This window comes from Aquila chrysaetos, chromosome 22 (genome assembly GCF_900496995.4).
Source record: "Aquila chrysaetos chrysaetos chromosome 22, bAquChr1.4, whole genome shotgun sequence".
Taxonomy (NCBI): domain Eukaryota; kingdom Metazoa; phylum Chordata; class Aves; order Accipitriformes; family Accipitridae; genus Aquila; species Aquila chrysaetos.
The window spans coordinates 18,569,306-18,582,301 of record NC_044025.1 but is presented as its reverse complement, the minus strand read 5'-3'; the positions used below and the strand labels follow the sequence as shown (position 1 = coordinate 18,582,301).

The 12,996-nt window shown below is 58.3% G+C and overlaps 1 protein-coding gene across 1 annotated transcript; it reads right to left on the bottom strand.

The window, feature by feature from the left end:
• Window positions 1-344: 344 nt before the first annotated feature.
• PITX1 (paired like homeodomain 1) lies at window positions 345-7,943 on the bottom strand. Its single transcript, XM_029997975.1, has 3 exons — window positions 7,523-7,943; window positions 4,383-4,588; window positions 345-1,621 (listed from the first exon to the last, which is right to left on the bottom strand). Exons 1-3 carry the CDS (start codon window positions 7,683-7,685, stop codon window positions 1,082-1,084), a joined length of 909 nt encoding a protein of 302 aa, XP_029853835.1. The 5' UTR covers window positions 7,686-7,943; the 3' UTR covers window positions 345-1,081.
• Between the last annotated feature and the right edge of the window lie 5,053 nt (window positions 7,944-12,996).

The window sequence follows — 12,996 nt, the reverse complement described above, 5'->3', positions numbered from 1 at the left end:
AGGGGTTTGTTTTTCGTCATTTTTTTTTTTAAAGAGAAAAAAACCCCCTGCATTTAAATAAAGATGAATGATAATTTCATTATCAGGATAAGACTTGGGATGGGGAAAATGCTGAACAGTTTTCGCATCGCTGGAGGGTTTCTGTGCTCTCTCACAACCGAGGATACTGCAGTCTTTTGGAAAGGATGAAGAGGTAGGAACCTTGAGCTGCTTAGTATCAGGAATGACTGGATTATAGCTTCCAACTAAAGAAAAAACATCAAGAATCATGCATTTTAAAAACAGTTTATTCAACGGCCAAGGACAATGATCCGGCACAATGCAACGGTAGATATAAATATAACCTTATATAAGTGGTTGACCCTTGTCATTATTATTTTTAATAGTTTCATACCTAATATTTTAACCATTTTCCCCGCAGAATCTACTCTGCGAATTATATTTTTTTTCTCCCCCCTTGGTTTTTTTTTTTTGTTTTTTTGTTTTTTTTGTTTTGTTTTTTTGAGTGTGATTCTGTTTCTCAGTGGTAAACATTAACCAAACTCTTCCCGTGCGACAAGCGGCCAAGAACCGTCCCACCAGCTCTTACCACCGAGGCGTCTCCCACCCTCGCCGCCCTCCCCGCGGGGAAGCGGCCGCCTTACCAACTCCTGTGCAAGTTCAAGTAAACACATACAACCCGCATAATCCAGAGAAAAATTGCAACTCATCCATGTACCAGATTTCGGTGTCTCTTGCAAAAGTTTTCTGGTCCGTTTACGGTTTTCGATGGTTTATTTTTAATTTTTTTTTTTTAAAGCGCTGTTTTGTTGGTTGCGTCGTTGGTTTGCATTAATATGTTTTTTTTTTCTAGACAGTCGAAGTCCGCGGAGCTTGTGGGTTTTTTTTGGTGATGTTTTGGTTTGGGTTTTTGGTTGGGTTTTTTTTTCCTCTCTCACTTGCTCGGGTTTTGCTTTTAATCATCATCGGGTTTTAATTCTTTTTTTTTTTTTTTTCTCCTCCTCTTTTCCGTTAAACGTCGCTTTGCTTCTGCTTTGCTTTGTCGGCGGTGTTTTGTCGGAGGTGGTTTGTGTCAAGTCCGTCAACTGTTGTACTGACAGGCGTTTAGACTAGAGCCGGGGCTTTGCAAACTGCTGTAGCCGAAACTGGAGTGCTGCTTTGATTTCAGTCTGAGGCTGGCTAAGCTGGAGTTGCAAGTGTCCCGGTAGACGCTGTAAGGCGAACCCGGTGGCCCGTAGGGACAGGCCGGCGAGGACATGGCCGAGTTCAGCGAAGAACCGCTGATATTATTGATATTATTGAGGCCGGAGTTGGCCATGCCCGGCACGGCCGAGTGCCCCATACTGGAGGGCATGTTCATGGAGGAGATGCTGCTGGGCGCCGAGAACATGGACTGCGAGGAGAGGGGGCTCATGGAGTTGAAAAAGGTGAAACTCTTGGTGGAAAGCGGCGCCGGGGTGAGGCTTTTGGTAGCCCAGTTGTTGTAGGGGTAGCCGGCGTACATGTCGTCGTAGGGCTGCATCAGCCCGCTGAACTGCGGCACGTAGCCGTTCTTGCACAGGTCCATTTGCTGGTTCCGCTCCCGCTTTCTCCACTTGGCTCGGCGGTTCTTGAACCAGACCTGCGGGGGGGGAGGATTTGGGGGGGGGGGGGTGAACCGAGACGGCACGGTCAGTGCGGGACCACCGCCACCCCCTGCCCCACCGCCGGGCCGCCCGAAGCGCTGCTGATGCGCGCAGATGCTGATGCGCGCAGATGCTGATGCGCGCAGATGATGCGCGCAAATGAGCGCAGGACAAACCTCCAAAAGCACCCCCCCTCCCTGGCCAGCAACACCGGGCACGGCTCCGCACCCCTTCCCCCTCCAGCCCCCTGCCCCCGCGGGATGGGAGTCCCGCTCCGCGGGGTGCCTGCGCGCATAGCGGCTTCTGCGCGCATCCCTCTCTATCCAGCGGGATGGGCGAGCCGGGATGCGCGCAGCCGCCTCTCCGCCGAGGTTACCTGCATGTCCCCGGTCGTCCGTCCCCCCCCCGCCCCGGTCCCCCCCGCTGCCCCTCTCCCCGGAGCAAGGCATGGGGTACAGGCACGGCCCGCTCTGATTAGGGCCGACTCGCCCCGGCTCCGCCGCGTTTCCGAACGCTAATGCTGTGTAATAAAAGTCCCCTGTTACAGATCATAAAAAAGGGGATTGGATTAGTATGTTTAGGTTTAAAAAAAAAAAAAAAATCAATCCCCGCATCGCCCTTGGATAGATGCAGCCTCTGCCTTTATATCTAATGAGAATTTACAGCCCTGACTAGGGAACAGAGAAGCGGGGGCCGCTCCTGGTGTTTGATGCAAAAACCTGATCTAGGCTCTCTCTTATTTGTTTATTTATTTATTTAACCCTCGGAAAGCGTTTGAGCCCCCCGCGATGGAGGCCGGGCAGCCCCAAAATCATTTTTCCAGGTTAAAACCAAGCATCGTCCTGCCTGCCGGCTGCGCCCGGCCTGCGAACTTCTGCTGCATCCCCCCCTCACACCCCTTCACATCCCCCCCCGGCTTTCTCCCACCGGGCCGTCGCCCCCCCCGGCTCCCTGCGGACACCGGGAGCCCGGCCGGAGCTGCGCGGTTCCGTGCGCCCGGCTCCGCGGAGACTCCGCTCCCTCCGCACGCCCGCCGGAGCCGGGGTCGGGGGGGGGGTCTTTGGGTCTCCCCTCCCTGCGCAGAAATGGCGCAACTAGTATTAAACACCGGTCTTAGGGATGAAAACTTCGGGGGAGGGGGGAAGGAATGGATGGCGGAGTCGAGTTTAAAAAATAACAATAATAAAAAGAATCCCGTATAAATAGGAAACGAAAGCCAACATGTTCAAAACCTGTAATATACTCCTCGGAAGGTGCTTCCAGACAGGAATTTCCTGAAAATGAGGGTAATAGTTTTAATTATGGCTCCTAGACATTTTAAAGGAAGGCCCTTATAGCAAATTAAGGTTAGATTTGCAATCTGCAATCTCAGAACATCAAACCAAAACATCTCCACACAGAGGGAGAACGAAATTATGTTAATGGCAACTCATATATTAGTTTTATTTGCTTCCTGAAATATTCCACCGATATTAATGCTCCGGCTTTGTTTTGTTTTAAACTCAATTAAGACAATGCTTTCAGTTGCGTTTCCCCCATTGCAGATGGGTGTTTACTCTTGAAAGGTTTAAAGCAGAATCTCTGTAATCCGATTTGGTCACTCGCAGTTTAATTGCCAAGGGAAAAAAAAAAAAAAAAGGAGAAAAAAAAAAGAGGGGGGGCTTTTCGGGACGGCGGGTCTACCTTCTGCAGTTCCCGTTTTCTCCCGGGTTTCTGCCCTCCCCGGCAGCGTGCTCAGCCCACGGTCCCGGGGGGCGGTGGGCTCGGCTGGGGTGTGCGGCCACGGCCGAAACCGCGCGGGGAAATGTGCCGGGGGGGGGGGACGGGACGTAAAGTGGAGGTGGAGAAACCGTGAGAGCCCTGGCACGGCGGATCGATAAAGCCCGAACCGCTTCGGTCCGGTCGTTCATCGCCAGGATATTTCACTCCTAAATCTCTCTAAGGAACTGCCGATGCTATATAGGTGTGGGGAGATAGATATAGATATAGATATATAGATATATATATATATATATATATGGTGGCATCGGCTCCGAGGAGTGTAAAGCCCAGGGCCTTCGCCGTACAAATATGTGTCTCCAGCGTTTATTGACTTTCGAGTGCGATCGTTCCCCAGCCCCTTGTCCTTCACCTTGCCCATCGGCAGCCTCTGCAAACAGCCGTTCCGCCCGCCCGCGGCCGCGGAAGATGCGCGGCCGGGAGGGGCTGGCAACGACAGCTCCCGCACGGGGAGGTGGTGGTGGCTGTGGGGAGGGGGATCGCGGCGGGCCCGGGGGCTGAGCATGGAGCAGCGCTTTGTCGGGAGACGATCACGATTGCTGGGATTATTGGGAATAACCAGAGCAAGGGGAAGGGCCGCTGGAGCTGCCCAGTTGCTCGGGTGGGGGGGTTGCTCTAGCCCCGCGCCGGGTTTAGGCCAACCCGGGGGGGTCGTCCGCCCCCAACCGGGCCCTTCCCGAGCCCCCGCTTCCCCCTGCCCCCTCCGCTGCTCGCCCCCCACTTTTGGGGGCCGGTCCCCGAGCGCGGGGCCGGCGGTCGCAGCCCGCTCCGGGCAGCATCTCTCCGCGACCGGGAGCTGAATTTCTCCTTTCGGACCTGAATCCCAATTTTAGTATTTAAAAATCAAGCCCACGGCAGCCGGGCCTTGCTCGCAAACGGCCTCAGCGGCTCCCGAAATGGACAGCTTCCCTAAGACCCCCTCCCACCATCCCAAACCCCCCTCCCCTGCGTCCCCGCGGGGCTGGACGCCCCTCTTACCCGGACTCGGGGCTCGGTGAGGTTGGTCCATACGGCGATCTCCTCCCTCATGCTCATGTCGGGGTAGCGGTTCCTCTGGAAAGTGGCTTCCAGCTCCTGCAGCTGCTGGCTGGTGAAGTGGGTCCGCTGCCGCCGCTGCTTCTTCTTCTTCGCCGGGTCGTCGGCGGCCCCGTCTTCGGTTTTCTGCTCGCCGCTGCGTTCCTTTTCTGCGGTGGGGTGTTGGGATTTGGGGTGGGTTGTTTTTTGGTTTGGTTTGGGTTTTTTGTGTGTGTGGTTTTTCCCCCCCTCCTTTTTTTTTTTTTTTTTTTTTTTTTCCCCCAAACAGAAATGCAGGCACACAAAGGCAACCACGCCGCCCCCGCACCCAGCCTTGCCCGCCCCGCCGGAGGGATGTGTGGGGGCACCCACGCGGGTCCTGCCGGGCCCTGCACCCACCCGACCTCCCCACAGCCAAACCCAGCCTTTCCCGGGGCGGTTGGGGAAGGAGCAGGGAGTCCTGCCCGGGCCCAGAGCACCCGAGGAGGCAGGGAGACCCCCAGGGCGGCCCGGCTCGAAGCGGGCCCGAGGGGTGAGAGCAATCTTGGGGGAGCGGGTTCCACGCAGCATCGGCAGCTCTTGCCTTTCCACGGCACCTTTTCACTCCCTTCAACCTAAGGCGCGATCTTTGCTCCATTGTCTTTGTTGTGCTCGGCCGCGACAGGAAACTTTGGAAGGGCAGGGGTGTAAAACCCAGCAGAAATTAATTGCAAAAGGCACCCTCTCTCTTTAACTCTATGCTGCCCTCCCTCATTTCTTTTTTGTTGTTGTTTTTTCCCTTTTTGCCGCTTTTAGGATTTTAGTGTTTATTTTAACGCGAGGCTGAGCGAAGCCCTCTGCAAAAATCATATCGAAAGAAGCAAAGGAAAAAAAAAAAAAAAAGCAACAACAAACCAGGAGCGTTTTCGCGCTCGGGATTTGCGCGGACTGGAAGCAGAAATCCAGCCCCGGTCCCGCCGCAACGGGGAGGACAAACTCCCGTTCCCTTTTCGTAACGGCCTTTTTCTGGCTTTCCCAGCCCGGGTTTCGACCGGATTTGGCCCGGTTGAAGCGCTCGGAAAGGGATTCCAAGGTTAGGACGAAATGTGCTCCCGGCCTTGGCCCCGGCGGGAGCGGGGAAAGGTGCGGCCGGGCGGCGGGCGGCTGCAGGGCCGGGACCGGCGGCCATCCCCCCGGCCTCTGTCCTGCTGGTGCCTAAAGGAAACTCCGAGGGGAGTTTTCGCTTTTAGAGGGTGTCCCCCACCCCACCACTACCCCTTTTAGAGGGTTTTAGGCCGCCGCCGGGGGCGTTTCTACAGCCCCGACCTCTGCGAGGTAAGCGGGAGTCTAAAAATAATCGCGGGCTGCATCCAAAGCCCGGGAGGACTCGTCCTTGCAAAGTCACCCCTGAATCGCTCCTCGTCTGGGCACCCTCCGTTGCAAAAAAAAAAAAAAGGGGGGGGGGCGAGCAAGCTCCAACAGCTCAATGGAACCCCCCAAATTGGAGCCGATTGCAGCCCGGCTGGCCTCTCTCTGCTCTTAAGTGGTTTGCAGAGCAAACAAGGCCTCTGCAGCACAGACCCCATCGTCCCCGGTCCCCCCCCTCTCCCGGGGTCCCCCCCCCCCCGGTCTCTGCGGCCGCTGGACCGGCCGAGCCGCAGGGCCCGGCGACGGTGGGAAAACAGAAACCAAAATAACCCCCGTAAAGACAAATCCTCTGGCTTTCGGCTGGGAAGAGCCCGGAGAAACCGGGCCGAGAGGGAGCCGGGGGGGGCGATAAGAAAGCGGCTGGGATCCGTCCCGGCGGCCCCTCGCCCCACTCCGGGTTTTCGTTAAAAATTTCGTTAAAAATTTCATTATAAATCCGGGCTGTGATACCATTTCAAATCATAAGGCACATTAGCTTTAATCGGGCTTTGTACTTTTTCTTTTCCCATTAAAAAAAAAAATAAATAAAATGTGAAAGGTATTTTGCAGCTTCTCGGAGAAGAAAAGCAGGCAGGTCCTCAGCCCTCCTCCACCACCAAGGGGTCACACACAGGGGTAGAGCAAAACGGAGCAAATCTCCCTCTCTAATCTCAAATAATCCCCTCTAATCTCGGAGTCCCTTCCAGACGCCGGTCCCTAACTTTGTTTGTGAATCAGGCTGGGAGGCACAACCCAAACCCTTTTTATCACCGGGTGCCACTTCGGGACCGACTTTTGCCACAGCCACTCTCTAGGTTATAGGACCTGCTAAAACTCCGAAGAGCAACAACAGCCATTCAAAAATTAAAATTCAAGAAGAGATAGAACTCCCCCTGAAAGGGTCTCGGTGGAGAACGGGTATCACGCTCCTTCCTGCAGCTTTTGTTTCCTTCTCCTAGCTTCCCTTGTCAATCTAGAAATGTTGCTACTTTAATTCAATACAAACTGGGAAACCACAGCTTTCCCTGCAGCCCTCGCACATGGTGGTCAGGACGCGGGGACCCTTTCCAGCAGGGAAACTTTTCCGCGGCCGCGCACATCCCCTCCGCGGCTGTCCGCGCTGCCTGCGCTCGGCCCCACGCCGCCTCTCCTGCTCTGCGGGGCTTTTTTTTCTTTCTTTTTTAATTTTTTTTTTTCCCCTCTCCCTCCTTTCCCCTCCTTTGACAGAGAGATCTTTTTCCATCTCTGCACCACCCGAGCTGGAAAATAAACCCGGGCAAAAGCTGACATTATTTCAGAAACATCCGGCAAAACCGCACTCCCCGAAGAGCCCCCCCTTCCCTTCGACCCCATCAATTAATAACTGTGGGTTTGTTGTTGTTGTTTTTTTTTTTTTTTTGTAATAAAAAAGACCAGCTCCTGGGATGGGGAGCCGTGTGTGTCCTCCCGGAGGGCTGTCAGGACCGGGCACCGGCGGGGGCGGCAGCTCCGGCCGGGCCCCTGCCCCCCGCTCCGGTTCCCGGGGCTTGCTCGGGATCACCGGCAGCTCTTGGCCCCCCCATCCCCCCCCATCACCTCTGGTTGTGTTTGTGGGGGGTGTGGGGGGGAGTTGCGGGCAAAGCCCCGCAAAGGGAAGGCGCGGTGGGGAGGGGGAGGCGGCGAGGGGGGGAGCGGGCCGGGGCCGCGGGGTGTTGGGGGGGTGTGGAGGGGGGGGTTACCTGGCACCTCCGTGTCGGAGGATTCACTGGCTGAGTTCTCGATCGGGTCTCTGGGTTCCGAGGATCTTTGCAAATGGAAGCTGGAAGCCATGTCATGGGAGGGTTGGGGTCTCAAGCTCTCGGGCAGTCTCTCCAAATTCATTCCACCTTTAAAGGAATCCATGGCAGGGGCGCCGGGCTGCCTGGGGGAGTTTGCAGGTGTTTATTCCACACAGAAAGGAACAAGGAGCTTTTTTTTTTTTTTTTTTTTTTAAGGAAAAAAAAAGAAATAAAAAAACACAACAAAACCAAAAGCAAATCCACTTATTACTAACAGTATTATTTTAAGGGTGTCGGAAGAAGAGATCTGGGCAGTGCCTCGATGCTGCTTGTCTCTGCTCGGGGAGAGGCACGGCAGTCCGGCCGCATAGGCAGGGAAGTGGTAAAGATCCCTTATAGAGAAACGCGAGTTGCGAGTTGGACAGTTTAAAGCTAAAGAGATTAAAGTGACCTGCCCTAGAACAAATGCCTGTAGTTAAACGGGGCTCCTCCCCCTGAAGGTTAAAACCTCCCCGTCTCGCTAATGCATCACTCCATCTAGCGCTCGCCCAGCCCGGCCGCGCGGGCGGACCTGCCTCCGCGCTCCCCGCCGATGTGCGCACTTTGCGCGGCCGCGGGCCAGGCCCGCGACCCCCCGGTGGGCCCCTACCCGGCCCCCGCCGCCAGGCTGCCTTTCCTCCCAGGGTACCCCCCCCTCCTCCTCCTCCTCCCCCGCAGCCCCCCCCCCCCAACCCCAAACTCGGTGAGGTATTAAAAATATTTCAGAAACGAATGGAAAGGTGGAAAATCACTCCCAGCCGCGCGGGGGGCGGCTCGGGACCCCCTGCCCGCCCCCAGCACCACGCCAGCCCGCACTCCTCCGCAGCGTCGTGCCAGCCGGCAGCGCGCAGGTTGCGCCCCCGCGCAGCACGGTGTCTCCGCGGGTATCCTCGCACCCAGCCCGGCTGGGCCTCCCGACCCGCGGAACCTCCGCCCCCAGGCCCCCCCAGTGGACGCGCATAGTGCGCACCCCTCAGCATCCTTGCGAGGGGCTGCGCGGCCCGTCCCGGCGCGAAGCGACCCCACCGCGAGTTTCAGTCCCGCGGGGAACACGTTCCTGCGAGATGGAGGGGATTTCTTTGGGGGAAAACGGCCTCCTGGGGGTTGTGCCTGAACTGTTTTACCCTTTTTTAACTTTTTTTTTTTTTTTTCTGGCTGCGGGGTTTATAATAAAGCGGATCGGCCCCTGCCCGGCGGCCGGGGGACCGCAGCCTGGGGAGCAGCAGCGGCAGCGCGAACGCTCCCATCACATCATCTTTCAGCACATGATTAATAACAAATAATTTTCCTCCCGCAGCCGAACTCGCGGTGACCCTCCGGAGGGGTGTCTGCGGCTCTGCCAGCCCTGGGGTCGGGATAGTTGGCGGGGAGGGGGCGAAAGAGACCCCCCCCCCCCATGCCCTTCTCCTGCAGCGGGCACCAGTGCGCCCTGACCCGGTGCAGTACCGGGGGCGGGTGGAACGGGGCCGGTCCCCCGGTGCTTTCCACGCAGGCCGGGACACGGCCTTGAGCCCTCTCGGATAACACCTCGGTGTTTGGGGAGGTGGAAAAAAAAAAAAAAACCCACGGGAAGCCCTCATCCTCGGAGGGGGGGGGGCAGGTGGGAACCGGGGGTAGCGGCGGGGCAGGCGGCGGGGTGCTCGCTGCACCGGGGAAGGGGGCGAGGGGAAGGGGGAGAAGGACCCTGGCTGGAACTCTGCCTGGGGAAAGGACCTTCTCTCCTCTTTATTTTCTCGGCTCACTTTAACTGATCCATCCTGACACTCTATTTTGCTTTCAAATCAAGTAAAGATGTGGGAGAGAACTTTTGAACTGGTTTATGGAAAAGTGGAGGGAAGCAATGTTCCAGCCGCGCAGGCTTTTTCCTACACCGCCGGGGTGATGCAGCCGGGCCCGCCCCGCGCCCCCCGGCAGCTCCCCGCACGGCCTGGGCCCCCCCCCGCCCGTGGGCCCGGGGACACCGGGAGGGGAGAGTCCAAATCTCCCAGCCCCAAGCCCCGCACCTCTGATCTCCAGCGCCTTTTGCCGTCTAGGGGATGTACAGGTGGGTGCTGTCAGGGTCAGGTCTCCCTAGCTCTCTCTTCCTTCTTTTTCTTTTTTTTTTTTCCTTTTTTTTTTTTTTTTTTTTTTTTTTGAGTGACATCTTGATGTCCGTCTGTCTGTCCGCCGCTCCCTGCTGAACTTCGCTCAGGAGTCTGGAAACGACGGGGAATTTCGGGCACCCGAGGTGAACCAGGCAATCTCGGGGCTGCTAAAGATGGACGTGGTTTAAAATGCAAATATTTACCAGGGCCTCTGGGCTTGGAGGGGCTCAGCTGATGCGGGAAGGATGGAGACCTCCTCCCGGGGGAGAAGCGAGAGGTGGGGATGGCCTTTCCCCCCAGGAGGAGGAAGGTGACCGGATTACAAACGTGCACCGTGTCCGAGACCCTTCACGGTCCCTTTTTTTCTTTTATTTCCGAGAGACAGAGAGAGAGGTGGCAGCCCCGGGGCAGGTCTCCGGGGGCTCCCCCGCTCTCAGGGGGAGCGGGATGGAGCCCGGCGGGCAGTGCTGGGCGGGGGGGAGGCTGCCAACAGCCCGGCTGCTCTGCTCTGGCTATTTTAAACCTACTGCTTACAGCAGCCTCAAAACAGGAGGCGGGATTTTTCTTTCTTTTTCTTGTTGGTGTTTTTTTTTTTTTTTTTTTTTTTAATGCGCCTAATTTACAGGTTTTGTTCTCCTCTATAAAATCTCTTTTTTAAAAAATTCGTTCTAGGCTCAATTCCACCCGGCCGGGAGCGGGGAAGGGCTCAGCCCCGGGCACCGGCGTGATTTCGCCGAGGAGGCGGTCATGGTAACGCCGGGTCCGGCTTCTTCCCGGGGCGACGGCCCCCCCTGTCCCCCCCGGCTCCTTCTAGAGGGTGCCCAGGGCAGACACCCCCACGATACCGGCGTTAAATAGAGAGTAACGGGCCGGCCCTGCCGCTCCCGGCCCTGGGGAGGCGGAGCAGCTCCCGGTTCCCTCCGGACCTCCCCCACGCGTGTCCGTGCCCGGGCTGTGGCGCGGGTCAGGCATTTACCGCACACCTGCGCACGGGTCGGCAGTCTTAGGCGGGAGGAGATATATAGATATATATGTGTCTTGTGTGTGTCTCGTGTACGTTTTATGTGGATTTAAGGGCATCCTCTCGCTCGGTGCTTTGAGGAGCGGGCGCACTCCTATCTCAGACCCAAATCCGCCCGGTTCTTCACGTTCCTGGTCGCAACAACACGTGTCGCGACAACAGACAACGGAGCACACCCGGTCGCCCCCAGCTTTGCGCTTTCTCCTCTCTCCTCCCCGCCAGGCCCGCTCCGTTTCGGGATGCCGGGGACACCTCTCCGCCAGCAACTCCTTTCCAGCAGGCGCTACGTCACGGGTCCATCCGAGTGACGTCACGCGTCGCTTCCCTGACGTCACGCCTCGCCTTTCAGCCAGGCCAGGACCCAAAGAAAGCCTCGATGTCCCGCTCGGAGCCGGCTGCTTTCCCGCGACGTGAAGGCGGACCGGCGGCCCCACGGGCCGGGTAGGACGGGGATCCCGGGCTAGGGGTCTGCCTTCCCCCCGCCACCTCCCCGGGCTCTCTGGGGGCCGGGGGCAGCTGCGGGAAGGAGGGAGAGAACACAGCAGACGAGGACAGCCCGGCCGAGGGGCCCCGCCAGGATCCTCCCCCGCCACGAGGAACCGCGACCTGCGTGGGCGTGGGAAGGGGCCCGGGAGAGGCGGAGGGAGGGGTCGGCCCGGGGGCCGAGCGGGACCCCTCGGAGCTCCGGCCGGGATGCGGTCCGGTGTGCGCGGGTGGCGGGAGGGCTTTGCGTGGGAAACCTCCACGCAAGGCGGCGTGGGGCTGGCTGGAGAGCATCGCCGCTCCGCGCCCGCGTAGCCACCGCACTTCGAGGTTCCCCCCGCCCCCCCGGCTGGGGACTGCATCAGGGATCTGTAAAACGCTGGAAGCCCGCAAATAAACCGCTCCGCTTCCTCCTGCTATAAATAACCCAAAACCGAGGGATGGCGCCTATAAATAAATCAGCGCTGGCCACGCCGGTGACAACCCCGTGAAGAAGAGGACGAGAGGCGTCTGAAGGAGAGCAGGACTCCCGCTGCCCCCCCGAGGGGTGGACGGACCCCACCGAGGGCGAGGGGGACGGGGCCGTGTCTCCTCCCCCCCCGGGTGCCGGGGAGGGGTCCCTGCTTTCGGAGAGGGGCTCCCATCCCCGACGGGCTGCGGTGTTTGTAGCCAACGCAAAACCACCTGGGCCGTATATCAGGCGGCGAAGTTCAGTCTCTGCCAGCTTTTCCTCTTCAGATTTATTAGCGTTGTATAGACTCAGATTCAGTCTATAAATTATTGGGAACTGTTACAAAAACGAAGGCATCTCCTCCCAAGCACACGTCTGCCCGAAAGGAGAGGGAAGCCCTCTGAAAAATAGAGCTGCAGTGAGGCAAGAGAGGAGGGAGAGGCTCCCCAACCCAACCCAACCAAACCCAACCCAACCAAACCCAGCCGAACCAAACCCAAGCCAACCCAAGCCAACCAAGACAAACCAAACCCAACCAAGCCAAACGAAATTGCAACCAACGCAACCAAAACAAGCCAAACCCCAAAAAGCAGTCCTAACCAAACCAAGCTTAAGTCAAGCCAGCCAACCTCCACCTGGTGCCCGCTTTGCGGAGCCCAGCAGCCGGGAGGTACTGCGAGAAAACAACTTTTAACAACAAAATCCTCCTAAAAGTGCCCAGCGGGTGGCGAAGGGGCATCGCCGGGGCGGTGAGAGCGGCTGGAAGGGCGCAGCATCCCTGTACCCAGCGCCGGCAGCACCGCCACAGCGCGCAGGGGCATTTTTAAAGCTTCCCTCTATGAAAATATCCTCCGCACGGGTGGATGAGTAGTTTTCGGCCTCCAGCCCCCGTTCCCGGCCTTTGCTGATGCGTGGCTCTGCCCCACGGGATGTCCACGCGGGCTGGGGACACGCCGAGGCCGGGGATGCGCGCAGGCATGTGCGCAGGGCAGCGCGGTGCCCCGCGGAGCACGGACCGCACCGATGGGGGGGGGTTCGTTGTTACAGTGTACCGGGGGGGGTGGTGGTGGTGGGGTGGGGGTGTCCGTCGGGGCAGTGTCCCACGAGCGTCCTGCCCCAAAAGAGCATCACCCCAAACGCCGCCTTACGCGCAAGGTGGAGACCCGAGTGTACGCCCCCGCGCAAGGCAAAGCTCAGCACTCCCCGCCGCGACCGTAGCCCCGGTCCGGACCCGGCCCGAAGGGGAAACGGAGCAAACCCCAAGACCTCGAAACGAGCCCCGGAACCCCCTCGACCTCCCGCCGGAGCCGGGTCCCCCCCTCCCCGTCCCCGGGCCGGGCGGAGCGGGCAGCGGGAA